This window comes from Belonocnema kinseyi, chromosome 9 (genome assembly GCF_010883055.1).
Source record: "Belonocnema kinseyi isolate 2016_QV_RU_SX_M_011 chromosome 9, B_treatae_v1, whole genome shotgun sequence".
Taxonomy (NCBI): domain Eukaryota; kingdom Metazoa; phylum Arthropoda; class Insecta; order Hymenoptera; family Cynipidae; genus Belonocnema; species Belonocnema kinseyi.
In genome coordinates this window covers 127,107,678-127,131,810 of record NC_046665.1, presented here as the reverse complement: position 1 = coordinate 127,131,810, position 24,133 = coordinate 127,107,678, and the positions used below count along the sequence as shown (strand labels likewise).

Below are 24,133 nucleotides of genomic sequence, written 5' to 3'. Positions count from 1 at the left end.
TGCAACTACTTTTTTGTATTTTTTATTAAACAAAATGTTATTTTCGTAACAAAAAATTTAAATGAAAATAATATTACTCATTTTATATTTCAAAACAATTTTCCAAGCGATGTATATAAATGCTAATGGAAAACATGAATTAAAACGGCACCCAATAAACTCGGTAAAGTGGAATATTAAATTTGAATTTGAATAAAAAGTTAAATATAATCCTTTTTATATCTAAAAAACGCAGTAATAAATATTTCTATCAATAAAACTTATAAATAGTTTTGTGAAAAAACTTTTAATAGTATATAAGTACAAGATTAATATTTGACGGTTTAGCGAGTACTTACTATTGAATATAATGAGAAAAATGTAATTTAAATTGAATTAAATTTTTATTCATGAACATATGGCATAAAAATATATAAAAAACATTCGGCATAGTTCATTCAATAATTCAAATTGTTGAAAAAAAACTATTTCTTAGAGGAACAAATATAAATTATAATTTTATAAAACGTCCAAGATGTAACTATAATCAATTATTTACAATCTTTGTTTTAAAGACTTAAAAGCATATAATGAGAAAAGAGAGCAATTGAAGAAATTTATTTTTTATTTTTCACTGATTATTAAATAAAATGGTTTCTAATGTAAATTTATTTCAATTCAATTAGAAATACATTATATCCATTATATATTTATAAGCGATTGTATTCATATGTTAAGTTTAAACTTAGTACTATTACAATTTTTCTCCGGTATTTCATATTTAAGAATTTTATGCATAAAATAACATTTTAGTTACTGAAAAATTAAAAAAGTGATTTAGTCCCATTGCTTTCTATGGAAAAACAGGGAGTGATGGAAAAAGTAGCGCCGCGTTGGAGATATTAGGAACTAATAAGCTTAGGACAGTTGCGGGGTCAAATTAAAATCGAAAATATGGAGAGGTGCACAGGGCTGCTAATATCAAGGTCCGTTAAGTCTCATAGATCATTGACGAACCTTGGCTTTTTTATACTATTGGTGAATAAGGAAATCAAGCGAATAAAATAAGATCAAGTATAAACAAACTAACCTCAAATTATTGTGAAAATGTGAAAAAATCATGAAAATTTCTATCGAGAAGCGTTTAAGGGGTTTATGGATACAGAAAATAAAATGAACTTAATATATGCGCGTTATTTAGTAATATAGCGAAAGAGGTTTGGCAGACATTTTCCCCGTGAAAACAACACTTTTTGCGTTCGGAAATTCGAGCTGTCAAAAATGTCAAGAATGTCAAATTCTTCTAATCCAATGTGAGTATAAAAATTAATTTTCTGTTTTTTAACAAGGTTTATGCAATTGTACTGAAATTTAAGAACAATTCACAATTAAATACCAGCCAGTCAAAAAAATCTATACAATATTTGTTTACTTATCCTTATTATTAACATTGTTTCAGGCACATAACCTTAAAATTTAATAATCTCTAGATTGTTTATAAAAAAAACTTTTTAGTTAGATAATTCACCCTTTGGTACATAAGACACTACTTGCTATTATATTTTCGGTTCGGAATTGATATCTTTTTGCTTAAAATTAAACTATTTTGTTGAAAAATCATCTACTTTGTAGAAAATCTGCCTTTTTGACTAGAGAAGTAACAAATTTGATTGAGTTTTTATTTTATTCTAACTATAAAATCTTTGTTTTAAAATTTTTTTGTTGATTTGAAAATTCATATTTTTGTTATTAAAAATAAAATTGTAATATTTTGGTTGAGAATTCAACTTTTTTTTTAAATAATTTTTTTGGTTCAAGATTCATCTTTTCGTTGTAAAATATAACTTTAGAAATAATTTTTGTTGTCTTTTTTAACCGTAAAATCTTTCTTTTAGTATTAAATTTGTCTTTTTCTTTGGAAAATACATTTTTTTTAATTAAAAGTAAAACTGTGTGATTGAAAATTAATGTTTTGTTTGAGGATTAAAATTCTTTTTTAATTATTTTTTTGGTTTAAGATTCATCTCTTTATTGAAAAATTTAACTATTTTTTTGAAAATTGTTTTTTCCTTCTTTTTTGTTGAAATTCAAAATTTTTTTCATGAAACATCATAGATGATGAGAATTCGTCTTTTTTTGGTTGCTCTGCTAGAAAACTCAACTATTGGATTAACAATGTACTTGAAAAATATACCTTTTTGGCTTGAAAATTCAACAGTCTTGTTGATTTTTTGTTCTCTCTTGCAAGGAAAATCTTGTTTGGTTGAAATTGAGTTCTTCTCTTAAAAATTAATTTAATTTATATTTTCTTAGTTGAAAATTTAACTATCTTTGATAAAAATCATTTATATTGTTAAAAATACGTGTTTTTTAGTATTCTTGGTAGATATTTCAACTACTAGGTTCAAAATGAACTTTTTTGTTGAAAATTCAACTATTTTATTGAGCATTAACTTCTTTTTTTACCATTTATCTGCTTTCTATGAAACTTTCCTTTTTGGCGTGATAAATCTACAATTTGGTTGCATTATTTTTTTTTTTTAATTGAATCTTTTGATTCAAGTTTCATCTCTTTGGTGAACAATTTAATTCATTTCTTGATGGTTTTTTTTTTGGGGATTAAGATTATTTTTTGTATCCGAGAATGTAACTACCCTATTATAATAACTATTATATAATAAAATAATAACTATTAATATTTTTGTATATTTTTAGAAAAATTTCTTTTTTACATTTATGGTAGAAAACTAAACTACCGAGCTATAGATGAACTTTTTTTTAAAACCCACTTTTGTAGAAAATTGATTTTATTTTGCCTTAAAAATCAACTTTTTTTTTCGATCTCATAAACGTATTTGAATGACTTTTTTTAACGTTATGTGAACTCCAGAAATGTGCTCAACTTTATCCAGTTTTGGATGTTTTAGGAATTTTTTAACTATAAGTTTACGATTTTTCCTTGAATTTAACTAAAAAAATTGAAGCAAGGTTCTTAATTTTGTTTAGGTATTCCAGATAGATATGATATAGGGTATTTATAATACGATGGTGATTCCGACCCGGTTTTCCCAAAAATTGGGTCGCACCTCGAGCTGCAATTCCATGATAATTGCCTGCTTACTACTGCTGTCCAGCATTTTAATCATAACTGCCTACCACGTTTTCAAAGTTGGCAATAGACAGCAAAATCCAATTTACCAGCCTATAGTTTTGAGTGACGCAAATGCATTCCCGAGAAAACAGTTGAAGGCAGACTTGCCGCAGGCAGAATCAACCAATTCTTCCTGCACTTTTTTCGGATGTTTCAATTTATATCGGTGCGGGAGCAGAGGAAACAAACTGCTCGTTTACGTTTATCCCCCCAAAGTGTTCCTCGATCATGAAGATCAACCGGTTGTTGGTCAGATGACGAAAGAGTTTTATCAGATTATATATGCGATCGTTTCGAGCAAATTTTACACGCCGAATCCACGAGAAGCTTGCATTTTTGTTCCTTCTATTGACACCTTAAATCAAAATAGACTCCTCAAGCTGCAACAGGTTTCACAGGCTCTTCAATCTCACGATTTGTAAGTACTTATTGCCTCTTTTTAAAATAAATTTTTCTGTTTTTATTCTCAAATTACCTTTATGGAATATGTTTTGTGATTTTCATTGAATTTTTTTCAGAATGAATTATAATATTATATGTTGAGTGATCCAGTGGCTGAACAGTCACCAGTGAATGAACACTAATGCGAAAAATATATAAATATAACCTTTCAAAGTTAATGTCTTTATGAATTTCTATATATTTGAAATCTTGAAGCAATTTTGAAGGGTTTAATATACAATTCATTGCAGTAAATTCTTGTAAATAATTTTAAAAATTTCTTGAATGTGAAGCATAATCGATTATGGTGACTGATGGTGAGAAAGTCATCGACCACTATAACGTACATGTCTAAGCAACTCCTTGTTTACACTGCTTTTAGAAAAAAATTCTTTACCTTTTCTGCATCAAAGTTGTGCTGTTATAGTTGCAAGATATTATTATTATTCAATTCCCCACAAAGTTTCTTCACAAAAAGTACGTTTTTTTATTAATAAATGAGTCTTCACGTACTGGACCTTTAAATTGCCCGTGTTCCAGTGAACGAACGCTGTGTTCATTTATTGGAGCAAAACTGTCACCCCGCAGGTCCAGTGAATGAACAGCAGGTTACGGAGACCTGGCTGTTGTTTCTATACATATAAATAAGTTTGTTTCAATTAATGTCACTATAAATATCGAAGCTATAAATATAAACTCAAAATAGTTATAGTTTAAATGTATATTTTTTTGGTTAGAACATGAAAAAAGTACGCACGAACTAAATTAAAGGTAAGGCAACTGTGAGGTTAGAAATTTAATGCTTTTTTTGCATTTAGAAAACGCTGTTTAACTATAAAAAACAATAATTAATTCGTGCTAGGTACTATTGTGTACTATTCAATATATATTTATAAATGTTTACAGAATTTCCATTTTTACAACACTGTGATTTATAATTGTATTTGCTAATTTAACCTAAAGCAACACAGTAATGTGCTGTATTACAAATGTTATGTGTACTAAAAATCGCAGTTTTTTATTGTAGACACTAGATAAGAGTTATCTATTTTTAAACGAAAAGTTGTATTTTTTGTAAGGTTAAAAGAACTGATAGAAATGTTTTAAAAATAAATATTGCAATAAAAAATTAGGAAAAGTTAAACTAGTTCTGTGTTCAACTTTTGTATTCCCTCCTTTCTTTATATCTAAATGTCTTGTGGTTTTTATTGAAATAATATATTTAATAAATTTCTCAACGCTTTCTAATATTTTACGTTATGTAATTGCTCATTTTGTAATGTACCCATGTAATTTTATACCTAAATCCTAATTCTAATTTGTAGTGATTATAGTGTTCATTCACTGGTGTTTTCGTTAATTTTGCACTATTTAATTAGTTTTTATAAATCTTTTTGGTAAAAACAAAATTTGTTTATAGGATTATGAAATTTGAACCCTTAAGAATCTATTTTCAAAAGTCTTGTAAGAATAATCAATTATTATAACGTGAAATGGACTAGTTGCAATCAGTGATTTCCTCAAGTGTTCATTCACTGAGTCACTCACCCTAGTTGAAATCAGGGTGTCTAGCGTTTTGGAAAACGCAGAAAAGTACTTGAATTCTGCTCATCGTCTTGGAATTTCTATTTCCTTAAAAAAAAAATCTATTTTTCAACTTTTTCTCTGCCGAACGAAAAAAGACTGCTCATCCGTTTTTTGGAAATTTCCATTTGATTTCCACTTTTAAAAAATATATAAATTCTCCTTTTTAACAACAAATTTTGTTTAACAATAGTTTTGTCATTTATTCTCAATATTTTCAACCTCAGCAACAATTTGAAGAAAAAAAAGTTTAAATCTGATAATTTTTTACTCTTAATGTCTTGAAATAAGTTCAAATTCAATTTTTCAAATTTTCAAAAAAGTATTTGAATTTTTAATCAAATGATCGAATTTCATACCAAAAATATTAAACTTCAATCAAAGAGTCAAACTCTCAAGCTAAAAAGACGAATTTTTTAAAAGACAGTTAAATTCTTAACAAAAAAGATGAATTCTAAATTTAAAGGGACGAATAGATGAATGTTCGATAAAACAGATAAATTTTCAACTAAAAAGAATGAATTTTTCAGAAAATACATTCATTTTCAGAAAAGTTAGTTGAATTTTTAATAGAATACTGAAATTTCCTACTACAAAAATCAATTTTCAAGCATATAGTCGAATTTTGAAAGCTTCAAAATTTTGTTAAGCTTCAACCAAAAATTGAGTTAAATTTATTTTTTATTATTTAATTTATTCAATAATTTTATTTTAATTAATTAATTTATTAATATATTGTAATATTAATTTTTTGAATAATATTATATATAAGATTACCTCCCTTAATAGCATTTTTTATAAAAAGATTGACAATTTATTGTTTTATTAAGTACAATTTTATATTTGTATCTTATTTTTTTATTAATAATTACTGTAATTATATTTTTTCATAACACGAAAAGTTGATTATGCAACAAAAATCTGACTTCTGAATGAAAAACTAAATGGTTGATATATTCACTAAGAAAATTATTCTGAATCAAAAACAGTTCAATGAAATAAAAAAAGACATTTATCTAACAAAGTACTTTCATCTTTAACTGAAAAAAAATTAATTTTTAACCAAAGAGTGGAATTTTTAACCAAAATAATTGATTTTCTACCGAAGAGACAAAGTTTTAAGCCAAATAGGTCAATTTTTAAACAAATAAGATAACGTTCCAAACAAAAATTATATAGTTAAATTTTCGGTCGAAAAATAATGTTCAATCTAGGAAATAAGTTTTTAACTGCAACGTGGAATCAATAGATGAACTCATTTTATCACGGTGAAAATCATGAAGTTACAATAAAAAATAATAAAAAATGTCTCATTCATTTCCGATTTTTTAAAGTTTAACAACAATTTCGTTAACAAATGTTTAAATATGATATTTTTTTAGCTGTCAATGTATTGAAAGTAAGTTAAATTCCGCGAGATAAGAATTTTGGGGATATTTCAAGTGATTCGGTTTTCATTTGAAAATATTGATTTTAATCTTTAAGTTTCGAAGATTTAAAAATATGTAAAAAATAATCTGGAATATTTGATTAATAAATGTTGTTTTTAATAAATAAAATTGATTAATGAATTAATAATATTCTGATATAATAATATTCTTGTTAGTAATTTATTTGTCTTTTATTTTTATTAATTTTTACAGTTGCTTTCTCTTGACGACTATACTAGTTGAGAATTTTGTTATTTGGTTGCAAATTTAACCATTTTATTAAGAAGTCATCCTTTTTGTTTCCTTTCTAATCTCTTTAATTCAAAATTTATCTATTCAAGTTAAAGATTCATTATTTATATTCAAAATTCATCTCGTTAGTTGAAATTTGAAATACTTCGTAGAAAACTGATTTTTTAATTTGAAAATGTAACTGTTCCAGTTTTTTCTGAAAATTATTTTTCGAAATTGATCATTTAGCTACTGAGGTAAAGAGTGCAACGTGCTGTTAAAAAATAATTCTTTTTTTTTTACTTAAAATAATTTATTACTTGAAAATATAACTTATGATGCTTTTTGGTTGAGTTTTTCTTGTTTTTGGTTAAAACTGCTATTCTTTTTTTTAAAGTCTGAAAAATCTTCATGTGTAAATTTTGTCTTTTGTGTTAGAAACTTTAACGTCTGGGTTGAAATTTGAACCACTTTGTTAAAAAATTGTGTTTTTTCATTAAATATTGATCATTTTAATTGAAATTTGATATCTTTGGTTAAAAATTAAGTTATTTTGTTGAAAATTCGTCGCTTTTATAGGAAATTTAAATTTACGGGTTGAAAAATAAAATTTATTTTGTAGAAAATCCGTCTTCTGTGTTGAAAATTTGTATTTTTTGGTTCAAGGTTGACCTATTTTGTTAAAAATTCACTTCCTGGTTTGTGAAATTGCACATTCATCACTTTATTTGACATTAATTGTTTGTAGTTTAAAACTTAAATATTTATTTTAACATTCACGTATCTTGTTGAAGATTCGTCTCCTTGGTTTAACCCTTAAAGTGCATTGTGGGTGTCAGACACCCCAAGAAATTTTCAAACTCATATAAACCATACTTAATTCGAAAAAATTGAGTAAGTGTAGGAATATTTTTTGTATGCAAGTACACTATTTCAAAAGTATAGTCATACATTTTCAGGTTAAAATAATTAAAATTGCGTGAGGTGAATTTTTAATTAAAAACTACATTTTTTCACTTTTTTTTTGTTCAATAATTTTTTAAAGAAACTTAAAATAAATAAATAAATGGCCATAAAATCAACTCTACCTTATAAAAGATACCTTAAACTATATCGGATAATTTTATTGTGACAAAATATACAACAGGGGTTAGGCAATACATGATTAAATACGCTGGGGTATATAACACCCACGATGCACTTTACCGTGATTTTTATCATGTATGCACTTTGAGGGCTAAAATTAGTATTCTTGGTTTAAAATCCATTGTCTTCGTTAAGAATTCACTTTTGTAGATTGAAAATACAACTGTTTGGTTCAAAATTCAACTATTTTGTTGAATTCGTTTTTTTTTTTTTTTGGTTTTGTTCAAATATTAGCTATTTAGTTTTTCGTTGATAATTCAGCTTTTTGTTGAAAATTCAATTTTTTGTTATTAAAAATTAAACACTGTTTATGTTTGAAGCTTAATATTTTTTGTTTAATAATTTTACTATTTGGTTGAAAACTGATCTTTGTAGTAGAAAATTACAGTATACAGTTAAAAATTCAACTACTTTTTCTGAAAATACAAGGGTTTTCTTAAAAAACTCATTCTTTTTAGTCGAAAATTCCTCTATGTTGACGAAAAAATCGTTCTTTTGGAGTTAAAATTTATCTTTCTTGTCAAGAAGTAAACGGTCTTCTAAAAATGGAATTATTTCGTTAAAAGTGCAACGGTTTTTGGTGCAAGTTTAATCTTTTTTGTTTAAAGTACGATCGTTTGATTTCAAATTCATCTTTTTTTGTTTGAAATTCAACAGTTTGGTTAAAAATTGAGCAATTTTGTTGGAAATTTATTTATTTGACTGAAAATGAAACTAAAATTAGCCCAAAGTTCTATAAATCAGTCAAATATAAAACAATTCTAATAAAGAAAATTCGATACATACGGAATTGAACTCGTTTTGATTATATCAATGGAAAAAATGATTGAATCTAAAAAATATGATTCAATTGTTGTTAAAATTTACAAAGTGAGAGAGTTTAAAATATTTTCGATTGTATTGTCGTGATTTTCGACCTTTATAAAATGAAGAAACCACGAAAAAACGGGGTTTTGACCATGAAATCAGATTTCGGGGGCATATAAGAAATTTCGGATATGAATCTGAATGTGAAATGTAATTATTTCTTTGCATTTTTTGAAATGGACGAATTTTGAAATTGCAGCTGGGAGAGAGGAGAGAATCATTTGATATTTAACATGGTTCCTGGAAGCAGTCCGGACTTTAAATCTGTGATTGATGTGCCGGTCGGAATAGCAATGATAGCTGGGGCAGGATTCTCGACTTTGACTTACCGAATTGGCTTCGATATCAGCTTACCAGTTTACAGTCCTTTGCTTGAAAATCTCAAAAGAAATTACTCCATTCAACGGTAAATATGATAATTCATAAATCAATACCATTCTATACAAATGTATGCAAATCTGTACAAAAAATCAATAGGTTCGTCCAGTTTTCGTTAATATTTTCCAGTTTTCAAGAAGCAGAAACACAACTTTTCTAGTCACAATTCCCTGATAATTAACATTTTTCTCTTCGATTCAACACTTCTTCATTACAAAATTCAACTACTTGGTTAAAATTGGGAATACTTTGTTAAACACTTACTTTATTAGTTGAAAATTCTTCTCTTTGGTTTAAAATACAACTATTGAGTTAAAAGATTCATATATTTCGTTGGAAATTTACTCATTTTTGTGAAAATTCTTTTTTGTTGTTGTTGAAAATTATTTAACTGGAAATTTAACTATTATATTGGTGTTGAAAATTTGTCTTATTTGGTTGAAATATCAACTATTTTGTTAAAAATTCATGTGTTTTTCCCTGGTTGAAGATTTAACTATTTTTCTGAAAATTTTTTTTTCTTTTGTTCAAAAATGTTTTTGTTTTTAGTTGGAACTTCGTCTTTTTAATAGAAAATTATTATTCTTGTTTAAGTATCAATATTATTGGTTGAAAATTCAGGGTGACCGTTGGACCAGAAAATTATACAAAATTTCAGAAGAAAAATCTGTTCAAGTTAGATTTCAACTGTTTTTTAGAATAATTAGTTGAATTGAAACCTTTTTTCAATTATGAGATCATTCAGTTTCTAATGCGTAATTCGAAAATTTTTTATCCAAAAATTTCTCTATTTTATATTTCTATTTCCAAGCTTATATTTTTAATTTAAAGAATTTTAACGTGCAGTCTTGAAAACTTGCACAATTAAAAATTAAAAGCGTTTGAAGTTGAACATTTTTGATAAAAAACAATTTTATTTTATCAACTGTAAATATGAATGAATAATTTTTAAAATTGATCTGTACTTTAAGTATTAAAAGCTGAACAATAATTGATTTGAAAAAACGATTCTAAATCCGTTGAAAGTCAAAGAATGTCCAGATTCGTAATTAATTCGTAATTAAAGGATTTTATTGAATTAAAAATATTGTTTCAGTCTAAATTATTCCATTTTTAAAAAATGGATTAATAAAAAGAATAATTATTTAATATTTAGCAATATTTGTCTGTTAATTTAATACGAATAAATTGAAGCCAAATATTTAAAAGTAAACAATTTAAAACTTAATTGTGTCGCATAGAAAGCTTTGAATTGCTAAAATTTCGAAAAGCTTTTAACATTTTAACGTTACAATTTTTATTGTTCTACTTGATAAAATATTTAATTTGTAAGCGAAATTATTGAATTTTTATATAGAAATAATAATTGAACACTTATTATTTGTAGAAAAAGTTTGAGTAATTTTAAGAGATATTTAGGAAACTTAAAATCGTATCATGTAATTTAAACGAAGTTTGTGAAAAAAATTTCAAAACTTCTGAACATTTTTTAAAGTGAATAAAATTTTTCCTACAGTTTTTAGAAAATCTTTAATTTTTTTTAAAAATCCTTAAATTCTTCCCGGGTCGTTTTTAATAATATTGGAAATCTCTTAAAATATTTTTGGATATTCTCTTAAAATCATTTTTCAGAATGAAGAATTATTTTCAATTTTCCTAGGAATTTTAATAAAATGTTTTTATTCGTTTTGTAGCCTTTCACAATTCATAAAAGCCTCTAAATTTTTTGTAAACTGCAAAAATCTACATTTTAATTTAAATTAGTTTGTAAGTATTTGCCCCGAAATTGCGTTACAAATAAACAAATTTTTGTCGGTAAACACATTTCTTTAAAATTATTTGAAATCATTTCAATTTTTAAATTAATTTTCAATCTTTTTGAAACTTCTAAATACCTCTTAAAATTAGTTTAATTGTTTCTAAAAAAAAAAAATGTTCAATTGTTTCAAGGATGCTTAAACTATTTAAAGTGAAAGTAATTTAAATTCTGATTTAAGAACTTTTAAGTTGATAAATTTTAATTTAAAAATATTTAATGGTCTAAAATAACTAAATAATATAATTCTGACAATTTTTAAAGTTCATTGATTGATTCTTTAATTTGGAGTATTGAAAATGTTAACTTGGATTTATATTTTTGGAACTCAATCTAAATCTTTGAACTCTATAATTTATGACTGTTAAAAATTCTGAAAGTTGCAGTTTAAATTCTTAAAACTTGAAATTATTCCGTTGAAAAGTGTTAGTAGTTTATACGTGTGAATTATTGAACAATTCAATAGAACATTTTTAAATTTTAAAAACTTATAAACTTCAATTTTTAAAGTTAAAAATTCAAGAGTTCCACTTTGAATGCTTTAATTTGTTGTTTATTTTTTATTACTTGTACTTTTACTGTTTAGCTTTAGATTTAGATTTTTTAGATTTTATTGACCGGGAAAAATATTTGCGAACCGCGGGAAAGCCGGGAATTTTGTTCTTTGATTAAAACGGTCACCCTGAAAATGCAATTGTTTTAGTTGAAAATTTAACTATAAAATTCATCTATTTTGTTGAAAATTGTTATTTTTTCTACTGAATGTTGAACTATTTTTTTTTTTTTTTAAATATATCCTTTTCGCTTGAATGTCCATCTCTTTCATTGAAAATTTGACTATAATCTCAAATAAATGTTTTTTATTCCAAATTAATTTTTTAAATTATAAATGTGACTACACTATTTTTGGCTAATTTTTTTTTTGCAAATTCAACCATGTTGTTGAAAAGTCATGTATTTTGTGGAAAATTCTTTTTATTTGTTAGAGTATTTATTCTTTTTGTTTGTTAATTCCCTTATTTAGTTGAAAATTTAACTATTTTATTGAAAATGTGATTTTTATTCTAGTAGGCAATAATGTTGTATTTTGGAAATTCAGAAATGCCCCAGAAAAACTGACCAGTAATTCAAGTATTACATTTTTTCTTTTCAAGATCAGCGACTTACTCTTTTACTTTATTTAATGAATAATATATATATATTTTTTATTACGAATTAGTTTAAAAAAGTTTTTTTTTTCATTTACTAAATTTGAATTTTCCTGTCACTTCGACTGAAAACAAATATTACATAAACAAAAGCATTAAATTAAAAAAAATCTATTTGCAAAAATACTATTCATTTAATAAAATTTGGTCCGAATGCTTAAGAAAAATTAGAAATTCTCCAACAGGTCATTAGAATTAAAAAATTAAACTTTAAAAGTTGAAAATTCTTTGAATATCAAGTAACGAAAACAATTTTATGTTTGAAAACAGTTAACTATAAGGATTTCAAGATGAATCAATAAAATCAAGGAAAAAATAAACATTCGAAACTGCGCATTTTTAATTTGAAAAAGAATTGAAAATATTTTAAATTAAAAAATTAAAGATTATAAATTAAGATTGAAAAGTGCAAGTTTTTAAAAGCAAAACGGCTTTAGAAGTTTGAAAATATGACAAATTGCACTTTTCTATAAAATTGTATTTATTATTGCAGAAAATGGTTGGCTATGTCGGCCCAGATCAACATTAATTCAGCCTTCGAACAAGATTTATTGGAGATTAAGGCCACGTATCCAAAAGATATTTTAATTCTGGATCCATGTTTGCATCATAATCCTATGAACAATACAATTCGTTGTGTGGAAGAACATGTTTATAAATATCCCGAAATTCTACAGGTAATATTTAAAAGTACTATTATTGTAAATACTATTTATAAATCGATTTTTTTGTTTCAAAAAGCTCCCCGCATCAATCTGATCAATCAATTTTGTAAATAAAAAATGGTCAACTTTTTCATAATTTTGAAGGAAGAGACGCGGAGAATTCTGAAAACACTCTGAATGGTCAAGATTTTATTTTAAAACGTTAATTTTAACCTTAAGTTTTGAATATTTTAAAACATGTAGAAATAGAATATGGAAGATTTTAGTTCAATTTTTCAGAATTTAATTTTTTTTTTTAGGAAAACCTGATTATTTCAAAAGATGCTTAAAGATTTTGGAAGATTTTAAAATATTCGAAAATAATTTAAATATTGAGAAGATTTCAAACATTTTTAACAGACTGTAGATTTTTGAAGATTAAAATTTTCAAGCGAAGACAAAAATTTTCTAAAATTTCTTGGAAAATTTCAAATATCTTTTTTTCAGTTGGAAAATACTTGAAATTATTTCAAATGTTGTCCAAAATGTTTTTAAAAGAATCCAGAAGATTTTAAAGCAGAGTCTTTTAATTTTAGAACATTACTAAATTTTCAAAAATTTTGAGTATGTTTAAGAGATATTTAGAAGTTTAAAGAAGCTTTAAAAAGAGTAGGTAACCTAAAAAGGTTTTCTTTTAATTTGTTCAAACAATATTTGTTTAAAAAGATTTCAAATAATTTCAAAAGCAACAAAATTTTTTCTCTGATTATTTATTTTAAAATATTAATTTCTAAAGGAAACTTTAAAAAAGCTTCAAAAGATTTCTGAAAATTTTGAAACAAATCTGGAACATTTCATGGGAATTTTTCTAATTTTGAAAGATGCTTCCAAACTCTAGAAATACAACTGCTTTGTTGAAAATTAATCTGCTTTGGTTGAGGATCTAATTATTTTGTTAAAAAATCTTCTTTTATGGATATGCTCAACTATTTTTGATTTAAAGGAAAAAGTTTTTCATTGATATATCGACTATTACATTTTTTGTTGAGAATTATTATATTTTCTATTGAAAATTGAACTACTTTTTAAAAATTAATTTATTGATTCAAGATTTATAATTTTAGTCAAAAAATTATTTAATTAAAATTGTAATTATTTTGTTGAGAATTCGTCTTTTTTGGTAGAAAATTAATTTTCTTGGAACAAAATTAATTTTCTTCGAAGAAAATGTGTGTGGTTGAAGATACAACTGTTTTGCTTGAAATTAGATTTTTTTGTTGTTAAAAACTGATAGTTTTGGGTCAAAAAATGTAACTGTTCTGTAGAAAAAAGACGTATCTAGTAAAAATGTACTACTTTTTGGTTATTATTTTGTTCGAAATTTCGTCTTTTCTGAATGAGTTGATGTGCTTTTAATTAAAGATAGTAGTATTTAAAATATTGAAAAATCTTTGCGAATATTCTGAAGAATCTTAGAAAAGTTATATGCAATAAAGTTGAAAATAAATAGTCATTCGAAATTTGTGTTGTGTCAAAAAGAAAAACAAAACGGTTTCCCCCTCAAATGGACCAAGTGCTCGATGATTTATTTGAAAAGTGATTAATTTGACAGATGTCTACATTTTGTTTAATAATTCGTGGAGCGAGACTCGGACAAAGTGTTCTGTTAGAGTCGATGGCAGCAGGCTGTATTCCTGTAATAATTGCGGATTCGCTTGTAATGCCATTTCAAGAAGTTATCGATTGGAAGAGGTAAATTGAAAGTGAAATATATTCATTCCCCTTTAATTATCTGAAATTTTGAAATTAATTTGTCTTTCTGCAGAGCTGCTGTCTTTGTGCGAGAAGTCGACATTTTAATGGCCCTTCCCACTCTGAAGAAAATATCACAGAAACGAATAATGGAATTGCGGGAGCAAAGTTCCTGGCTCTATAAACAATATTTTCAGAGCATGGCAACAATCACGGAAACTACTTTGGAGATTCTCTCTGACCGGGTTTTTTCTCATCTTGCAAGAGACTATAACTTCTGGAATCTTCCCAAACATTTGGTAAGGTTTACATGCAACAAAATTAATATATTATTTTAGAGAAAAGAAGGATTTTACGTTAATAAGTCGAAATTTTTTGTAATTGTAACAAGCTTTCCAGGGTGAAAACTTACTTAATTTTTTTAATTCTCGGACTTTTTTTCACTATTTTTTTCCCCTGACCATTCACATTCAAATGCCAGCATTTTAATCTTGTTATTTTTTTAAGATCCCATTATTTTTACTACTTTATTATTCTAATCTTAATATTTTCGAAATTTTATTTATTTTCAACAATAAAATTTGTTTTCTTTCATAAAAGATGACTTTTTAAGTAAACACACGAATTTTCAATAGTATAAGTGAATTTTTAAAGGACGAATTTTCAACAAATAAAGATTTTTAAGTCGTGAAAAAAAGCGAGGCATATCGTTGAATCTTCAAGCGAAGACGAATTTCCGGTACAAAGATTGAATTTTAAACCTGAAAATATGAATTTTTAGCTGTAAACAAAATAATTTTCAACAAAATATTTCAATTTTCACCAAACGGAAAAACCTCTTTAAAAAAAAATATCAACAAAGTAGTTCATTTTCCACCCACGCAGTTGAATTTAAAAAAATGTATTTGAATTTTTATACAAAAAAAGATTTTAGTTTGACTTTTAAAAATTAAAATATAAGTTAAACAAGAAGTAAATTTCCTACGAAGAGACTGCTGGACTTTTTAATCAAAAGGAATTACTTTTTAACCAAATTCTTGAATCTTCAAACAAAGAGTTGCATTTTTGTCCAAAAAAGATGAAATTTCTACTGAAATAGTTGACTTTAAATTTGAAAACATTTTTAGTTCACGTTTCAACATCAAAATATGAATTTTAAACAAGCAAATTTTCTATTAAATAGTTGAATTTTTAACAAAACATTTGAATTTTCGACTAAATAGGATGACTCTTTAACAACATTGTTAAATTTTCAACCAAACTGTTGCGATTTTAACCAAGAAAGATGACATTTTTACAAAAAAAACATGAATTTTTAAATTGTGAAGACTAATTTTTAAAAAAGTGGAATTTTTACCTAAAAAAGATTTCAGTGGACTTTTCAACACCAAAATATGAAATTTAAACAAGTAAATTTTCTAAAAATAGTTCAACTTTCAACCGAAAATGATCACTTTTTAACAAAATTGTTGAATTTCTAACTGAACAATTGAATTTTTATCCCAAAAAGATGCAGTTCCTACTAAAATAGATGAATTTTTTTTATTAAAAACACAAATTGTCAAAAAAAAACAGTTGAATTGTGACCCAAAAAAGATTTTACTTCACTTGTCAATCAGTGAAATATTAATTTTAAACAATATGTTAATTTTTTACATATTAGCTGAATTTAAAAAAACAGTTGCATATTTTTACCTGTCCATTAGTAATTAAATATCAAAATCTTGTACTTGTAATATGTTAAACCTAGAATCTTTTATAAACGAAATGAAACTGTTTCAAATTAAAATCGATATGGTCGAATTTTCAGACAGAAAAGACTAAAATTCAATCCAATATTTGAATTATCAACACCAAAAGACAACAAAATAGGGGACTTTTAAATCGAAAACATTAATTTTCTACAAAAAAGTTTATTTTCAATCAAGAAAGATGAACTTTTAACTAGTCGGTTGAATCCTCAAAAAAAAATTGGAACATTCAACAATTACGAGTAATTTTGTACTAAAAAATACGACTTTAAAAACAAAAATATATGAATTTTCTACCAGATAGTTGAATTTCGTCAAAAAAGTTAAATTTTCAACAAACAAGATTAATTTTCTACCCAAAAAGATGATTTATCAACAAAATACATGTACTTTCTACTAAACAGTTGAATTTTTAACTGGTACAATATACAGGATAAAGTTTCAACCAAAAATGAAATAGTTAGATTTTGAGATAAAAATTCGGATAAAAAGTAATAACATTGAAAAAGAAAAGAAATTCAAAGATTTTTAAAACAAAAAGGTGGATTTTCGACCAAGAAAATTTAATGTTATACGAAAAAAGACGAATTTTGAACAATATATGTACATGAATTTTCAACAAAATTATTTACTTTTAAAGCTAAAAAGACGAATTGTCTACAAAAAGTAGAATTTTTAACCCAAAAAAACTTGAGTTTTCAATAAAAAAATCTAATTTTCTACCCAATTGTTAAATTTGCAAGTCAAGAATATAAATTTTCCACAAAGTAGTCGAATTTTTAACATAAAAGTTAATTTAAAAGTAAAAAGAATATATTTTCAACTAAGAACATTCAATTTTGATCATGAAAAAAAATTTTCTACCAAAAAATATAATTTTTCATTTAAAACAGATAAAACTATAACCAAAATTTCAAATATTTAATTCAAAAAGATACACTTTTAACTAAAAATGGAATATTTCAAAACAAAATTAATTTTCTACCAAGAGAGATAAGTTTTCAACCAACAAGTTGAACGTTCAACTCAAATAGATCAATTTTTAACCAAAAATGGAATAGTTTAATTATCAGTCTAAACAATTTATTATCAACCAAAGGCAGAATGAAGTTTCATCAAAATAATTAAATTTTCAACCAAGAGATGAATCTTTACCTAAAAAAAAAAAAGATTTTTTAATAGTGTTGTTGAATTTTGGACCAAGAAAAGAGGACTTTTTAAAAATGTAATTGTGTTTTCAAGCAAATATTATTGTCAATAAAAAAAAAAACTTTTACCCAAAAATAAAGTTTCATTTTATTTTTGGGTTTAAGTTCCAAGTGTCATTGAAGAAAAAATTAGTAACTGGTAAGATACATAGTTTGTGGAAAGTATCGCCAGGCCAATTTTTCTTTTAGGACTCCACAACCGAGTATACTGTTTTATTCTTTGATAATCTAATATTGTACACTGATCTTACTATTACTGTGAATATTTATGTGTGACAGGACTGGAATAGTTCGCCTCTCTTCTTGGCTGCAACGGCTCCAAAAACTAGAGGATTCACAGCTGTCATTCTCACTTACGACAGAGTAGATCTTCTCTTTTCTCTAATCAACAAACTTGTCAAAGTTCCAAGTTTGTCGAAAGTTCTTGTTGTTTGGAACAATCAGAACAAGGATCCACCGCCTTGTAAGAATTTTCATTGTATATGTTACAGGCAAAGTATATAATCCGGCATTATATATAATGCCCAAAAGAGGCCAGACAAAGTATGTAATACTCTCTATTATACAGATTGCCTAGGCATCATATATAATGCCTATTATTTGAACCATTTTTTTCGTTTAAACCATTCTCCCCCAGTTTTTGCTCAAGTTAAGGACACAATTAACGAATTATAAAAGTAATTTTTTCAAGATATTTGTGAATTGTTTAAACATTTTTATTAATTTAAAAATTTTTTCATCCTGTAAATTATGAAATATGTTCATTCAAGTTAGAAATATTATTATTGAAATTAATCAACATTACGTACATGAAAATAATATTTTGCAATTTGTAGAGCATTTCCGGATCCAATACAAGGGGGTTGGGGGTGTCAACATTAAAAGTTATTGAGTGTGAATTATTCCTTGAACATTCACTAAAAGGCGGTCACGCTTTCATTTACAAAAAATTAATGAAATGTACTTATTTTCTTTCATTTTTCCGAAAATAGAACTTTTTTAATTAAAAACTCCATCATAATGTAAAAAGCTCGGAGGCGCTAGTTAATGTTGACCTGCCTGAAAAAAATATGGAATTTATTTTTCCCTAAAACAAACAAATTTGGAAAGAGGAAAGGGGGTATCGACCGCCAAAAATCAAAAGTAAAATTTTTACTGGTATAAATGTGGACGCACTATTCATGCATTGATTTAATGTCCTTTTTATACATCTGAAAACCTTTAAAAAATGGCATTTCTAAAAAAAACTTTGTTGTTAAATAAAAAATGGTTAGAGTGATTTTTGAGAAGTCGCTTGTCATAAATCTTGTCATAAATCTGATGACAATTGTAAATTAAAAATTGATTATACTATTCAATATTCTTGTAATAAAAAGACCCTTCATATCGTAGTTTGCTACATGTAAACCGAATATTCTGAACGTTCATGAAATTCAGCAAGGAAACGTGATGCCACTGAAGACAGTGGCTACAGCGAGAAGACAGCGAGTAAACGTGTCTTGAATTCTATAACTCTTCGTTAATTTCTCATGATCTTCTTTAACTGCATCACTATATTCAAAATAAAGATTATATACCTTGCCTATCTCGTGCCGGACATTATACATAATGCCTAGGGATGATATATAATGCCTAGGGAAAGTATATAACAAGTGTGCGATTATACACTTGCCTGAAGTGATCTGGCATTATATATAATGCCTAGGGATTATATGTAATGCCTGAATTACATACCTCTTCTTCTACCTTTGCAGTAATATTTTTTTGATTCGTTTGCAGCTTCAGAGTGGCCGAAACCTATTTTGAAGCCCCTGAAAGTAATTCGAACAAAGGAGAACAAATTATCAAACCGATTTTATCCTTACGATGAAATTGAAACCGAAGCCATTTTATCCATTGATGACGATATAATTATGCTCACTGCTGACGAAGTCGAATTCGCTTTTGAGGTAACATTATTTTCTCTTCAAATTTCCTCCATCTACTAATTCAATGACTCCCTTCAATCCCAGTTCAAGCAAGAGCATCCAATAAGAAAATTTAAATATTTTTGCTCTAAACGACATCTTTCGTTATTGGAAATTTAATGTTTCTTTTTGAAAATGCTATAATGGCGTTAAAAAGCTGTACTTTTTGGGTAAAATATCGACTATTTCACAGAAAATTAACTTCTTTACAATTCTTATTTTGCGGTTAAAAAGTGAACTTCTTTAGATAAGAATTTAATTGTTTTTTTTTTAATTCATCTGTTTTAGAAGAAATTTCATATGTCTTGAAAAAAAATTCAATTTTTCGGTTGAAAATTCAACCTCATTTTTTGAAATTTGTCTTTTTCATTTTAAAATTCACCTGCTTTAGCACAAATTACATTTTTGTTGAATATAAATGCTACTATTTGGTAGAAAATTCGACAAAGATATTTTCTGGGTGAAAATTCACCATTAAAAATTTTGTTTTTAAATTAAAACTGCAGCTGTTTTAAGAGAAATCTAGTCATTATTTGATAAAAATAACAAGTTTTTTGTTGATCATTAAACGGTTTTGTTAAAAGAAAATACCTTTTAAGTTAAAAATTCCACTGTTTTGTTAAAAATTTAACCCTTTCATAGTAAATTTACTTTTTGTTTAAAATTCATATTTTGGTGTTGAAACACGATGGAATCTATTCTGGATGAAAGTTCAATTTAAAAAAATGCGTTGTTTTTTTATGAAAAATTCTTTTGTTTTAGTATAAATTCTACATTTCTGTAATAGAATTAAAAATACAACTATTGATAGAGAATTCAATTATTTGGTTATATTTTTATCATTTTTGTCTGTTAAAAAAATCGTCTTTTAGGATTGCAAATTAATTTTTTTTTTGCAGAAATGTATTATATGTTAAAAAATTCATATTTTGATCTTAAAAAGTCAACTGGAATGTTTTTTGGATAATAATTCAATTATATTCTTTAATTTCTTAAAAATAAAAATTCATCTGCTTTAAGATAAATTTCATCTTTTCGATATAAATGCGACTATTTAGTAGAGAATTCAACAGTTTTGTTAAAAAGTCATCTTTTTGTTTAAAATTCGTCTTTTTGGATTAAAAATTCAATATTTTTCGTGGGAACTTATTTCTTGTTTAAAAATTCATATTTTGATCGTGAAAAGTCCATTTAAATGTTTTTTACAGAAAATTCAACTTTTTTTACCAAATTTATTTTGTATATTTGAAAGTTCATCTATTTTAGTAGAAATATAATTTTTTTAATCAAAACTCTTCTTCTCTGTTTGAATATTCAAGTATTTTGTTTATAAGATTTTATTGACTCACTTTGTTATGAAATAATCTTTTTGTTCTTAAAGATTTATATTCTTATTTGAAAGTTTTTTAATTGATAATTCAACTATTTGGGTAAAATTTAAACTACATTTAAACAAATTTAATTTTATTTAAATATTTATGTCTGCTGAAAATTTAACTGTTTAGTCGAAAATCATTTTTATTTTTGTTTAAAATTAATTTTTTTAACTGAAAATGTAAATTTCCATTTTTTAAAGATTGATCTTTTTAAGAGGAAAATGCATCTTTTTTAGTAGAAAAATTTTTTTCTTAGTTTGGAATTTCATGTTTTTAGGTAAAAATGCATCAATTTCGTGTAAAATCAATGTTTTTGCTGAAAAGTCATATTTTGATTTGAAAAATCAATTTTTGTAAGGAAAATTCGTCTTTTGGTTTGAAGGTCCAACAACTTTTTTGTTAGAAATTTATCTTTTGAGATTGCAGATTCAACAATTATGTTCAAAATGTAATTATTTTGTGGAAAATGTAAGTATTTTGTTGAAAAGTCATCTTTCATTGTAGAAGACATTTTTTTCTCGAATGAATTAATAAATTTGAAAATTTTAAATTTGTATCCGAAATACTTTTTCATTCCGTTTATAAAAGATTTTATGTGAAATATATTACAAGATTAAAATGCTGTAGTTTTTTAATATTAATGATCAAGGAAACTGCAAAATTAGTCAAAGAAAAATCAGAAAATTTTGAAAGTGGACTGGTATAACTAGCAAAACATTTCTGGAAACTGGAAATTACGCACAGGAGGGGCCTTGAAGAGGGCCTAGAATGCGTTACGTAATTTAAGTGCGGCCCTTAAGGGCATGTGACACAGCTAAATACCTATATTACCGACTTCACTTTTTAAGTTCACTGAATGTTTTTTTGAACCTAAGAACTTTTTTTGTAAATAAAATATCGAGCTGATACTTTGGAAAATGTATTAGAGTACAATAAAGTACGTTAAGGTGCTGCATTTTGCTAGGGACTTCACTGAAAATTATTTTATTTTTTTTCTGAACCTCGACATTTTTTGAACGTTCGAACATTTTTTATACATAAAATATCGATCTCAAACTTGGAGAAATGCAAGAGCCGAAAGAAAACTACGTTTAGGTACAAATCTTAATAATAAGTTGTAAAAAAAAATATTTTATCTATCAATTCCATCGGCATCAGCCGGTAACGTTGTACACGAAAATACGAAACCTGACGGCCACTAGACGAGGCTCTAGAGAGTTCGTATTTTCGTGTACAACGTTACCGGTTGATGCCGTTGGAATCGATTGTTGAAATATATTTTTTTACATCTGTTATTATTAAGCTTTGTACTTAAACGCAGTTTTCTTTCGGTTCTTGCATTTCTCAAAGTTTGAGACCGATATTGTATGTATAAAAAAAGTTCGAACGTTCAAAAAATGTCGAGGTTCAGAAAACAGATAAAATAATTTTCAGTGAAGTTTCTACCGAAATGCAGTACCTAAACGTACTTTATTGTACCCTAATAAATCTTCCGAAGTTTCAGCTCGATATTTTATTTACAAAAAAAGTTCTTAGGTTCAAAAAAACATTCAGTGAACTGATAAAGTGAGGTCGGCAATATAGGTATTTAGCTGTGTCACATGCCCTCAAGGTTATGTGACGAGTGGGTCACGTGACCAGATTCCTACCTTACCGCCACTTTTTTTATTTCCCAAATTATTTTCACACGAAGCGCGACATTGAGTTGAAAATTTGGGATAATAAATAAGAAATACTAAGTAAGGTGGCTCTGGTTTTAAATTTGAATGATTGTGAAAAAAGCAAAAGAAATATTATTTATGAAGAAAACTTTTTTCATAATTATAAAAATACAGGATCAGAGTCACCTTTTTAAGTACTTCTTATTTATTATCCCAAATTTTCAACTCGATGTGGCGTTTCGTGTGATAATAAGTTGGAAAATAAAAAAAGTGGCGCTAAGGTAGGAATCTGGTTACGGAACCCACTCGTCACATGGCCTTAACTTCTGTTTTTTTGTCTAGGTTTGGCGAGAATTTCCAGATCGTATTGTGGGATTTCCTTCTCGAACTCACACTTGGGACAATGTCACCAGTTGTTGGAAATACGAGAGTGAATGGACGAATCGTATTTCTATGGTTTTGACTGGTGCTGCATTTTACCACAAAGTATGTAATGAACCTACTCAATATCTGTATATAGGCACTTGAAATAATAATAATAATAATAATAATAATGATTGATATAATAAAAATGCCTGTTATTTGTTATGTTTAATTTTCATCGCAGTACTGGAGTTACTTGTACACAACAGCAATGCCAGGAGACATCAAAGAATGGGTGGACGAGCACATGAACTGTGAAGACATTGCCATGAATTTTTTGGTCACGAATATCACCGGAAAAGCTCCCATAAAGGTAGTTCGGAAAGAGAAACACACAAAGATAAAAACATTAATGCAAAATCTTACAATTAACTATCTTTTTGTTGTTATTATTGCAATGTAGGTGACGCCAAAGAAAAAGTTTCGCTGTCCAGAATGTACGAATACGGAAATGCTTTCGGCTGACTTGACTCACATGGTGGAAAGGACTCAGTGCATAAACAAATTTTCCAAAATCTATGGCTCAATGCCTCTGCAGTCTGTCGAATTTCGAGCCGACCCTGTTCTCTTCAAAGACGTCTTTCCAGAAAAGTTGAAGAGGTTCAACGACATTGGAAGCCTCTAGCCATTTTTCCATTTTTCGAAACTCAGGTTATCGATTAGTTTGTTTATATGTAGATTTTATTAATAATTTATTATGGGCTGACTATTACCATGCAGCAATTTTTCCTATTGGAGTACATTTTTTCTTAGGTCTACAACTTACGGCGATACTGAATGACTGACTGTACACTGAGTTTAAGCTCTACAAATTTACCAAAAGTAATTTTTACAGCACAGTGACTACCTCCTGTTTACTTACTACAATAGGAAAAATTACTGTGGTGTAAACAAACGGCGTCTATCCAGTTTATACTTTTTCATCATTGTTTATATATAATTATGCGAAAGAATGTTGTATTAATAGATATTTTACCAAAAATATTGTTTGTAAAACTGATCCAATCAATATATTTTACATTGTTAAAAGTAATTTATGGAGTTCTTTTCTTAATACAAAAAAAAAACTATTAAACTGTACAGTTTCATTTTGAGTCCCGTGGTTGCACAGGGGAAAACA

The 24,133-nt window shown here is 26.3% G+C and overlaps 1 protein-coding gene across 1 annotated transcript; it reads left to right on the top strand.

The window, feature by feature from the left end:
- The first annotated feature begins 1,019 nt into the window (after positions 1-1,019).
- LOC117180161 (exostosin-2) lies at positions 1,020-24,019 on the top strand. Its single transcript, XM_033372509.1, has 11 exons — positions 1,020-1,292; positions 2,986-3,548; positions 9,029-9,235; positions 12,725-12,908; positions 14,488-14,627; positions 14,701-14,926; positions 17,866-18,049; positions 19,366-19,535; positions 22,933-23,076; positions 23,198-23,326; positions 23,417-24,019. The coding sequence occupies exons 2-11, from the start codon at positions 3,025-3,027 to the stop codon at positions 23,636-23,638; spliced, it is 2,130 nt and encodes a 709-aa protein (XP_033228400.1). The 5' UTR covers positions 1,020-1,292; positions 2,986-3,024; the 3' UTR covers positions 23,639-24,019.
- The last annotated feature ends 114 nt before the right edge of the window (positions 24,020-24,133 follow it).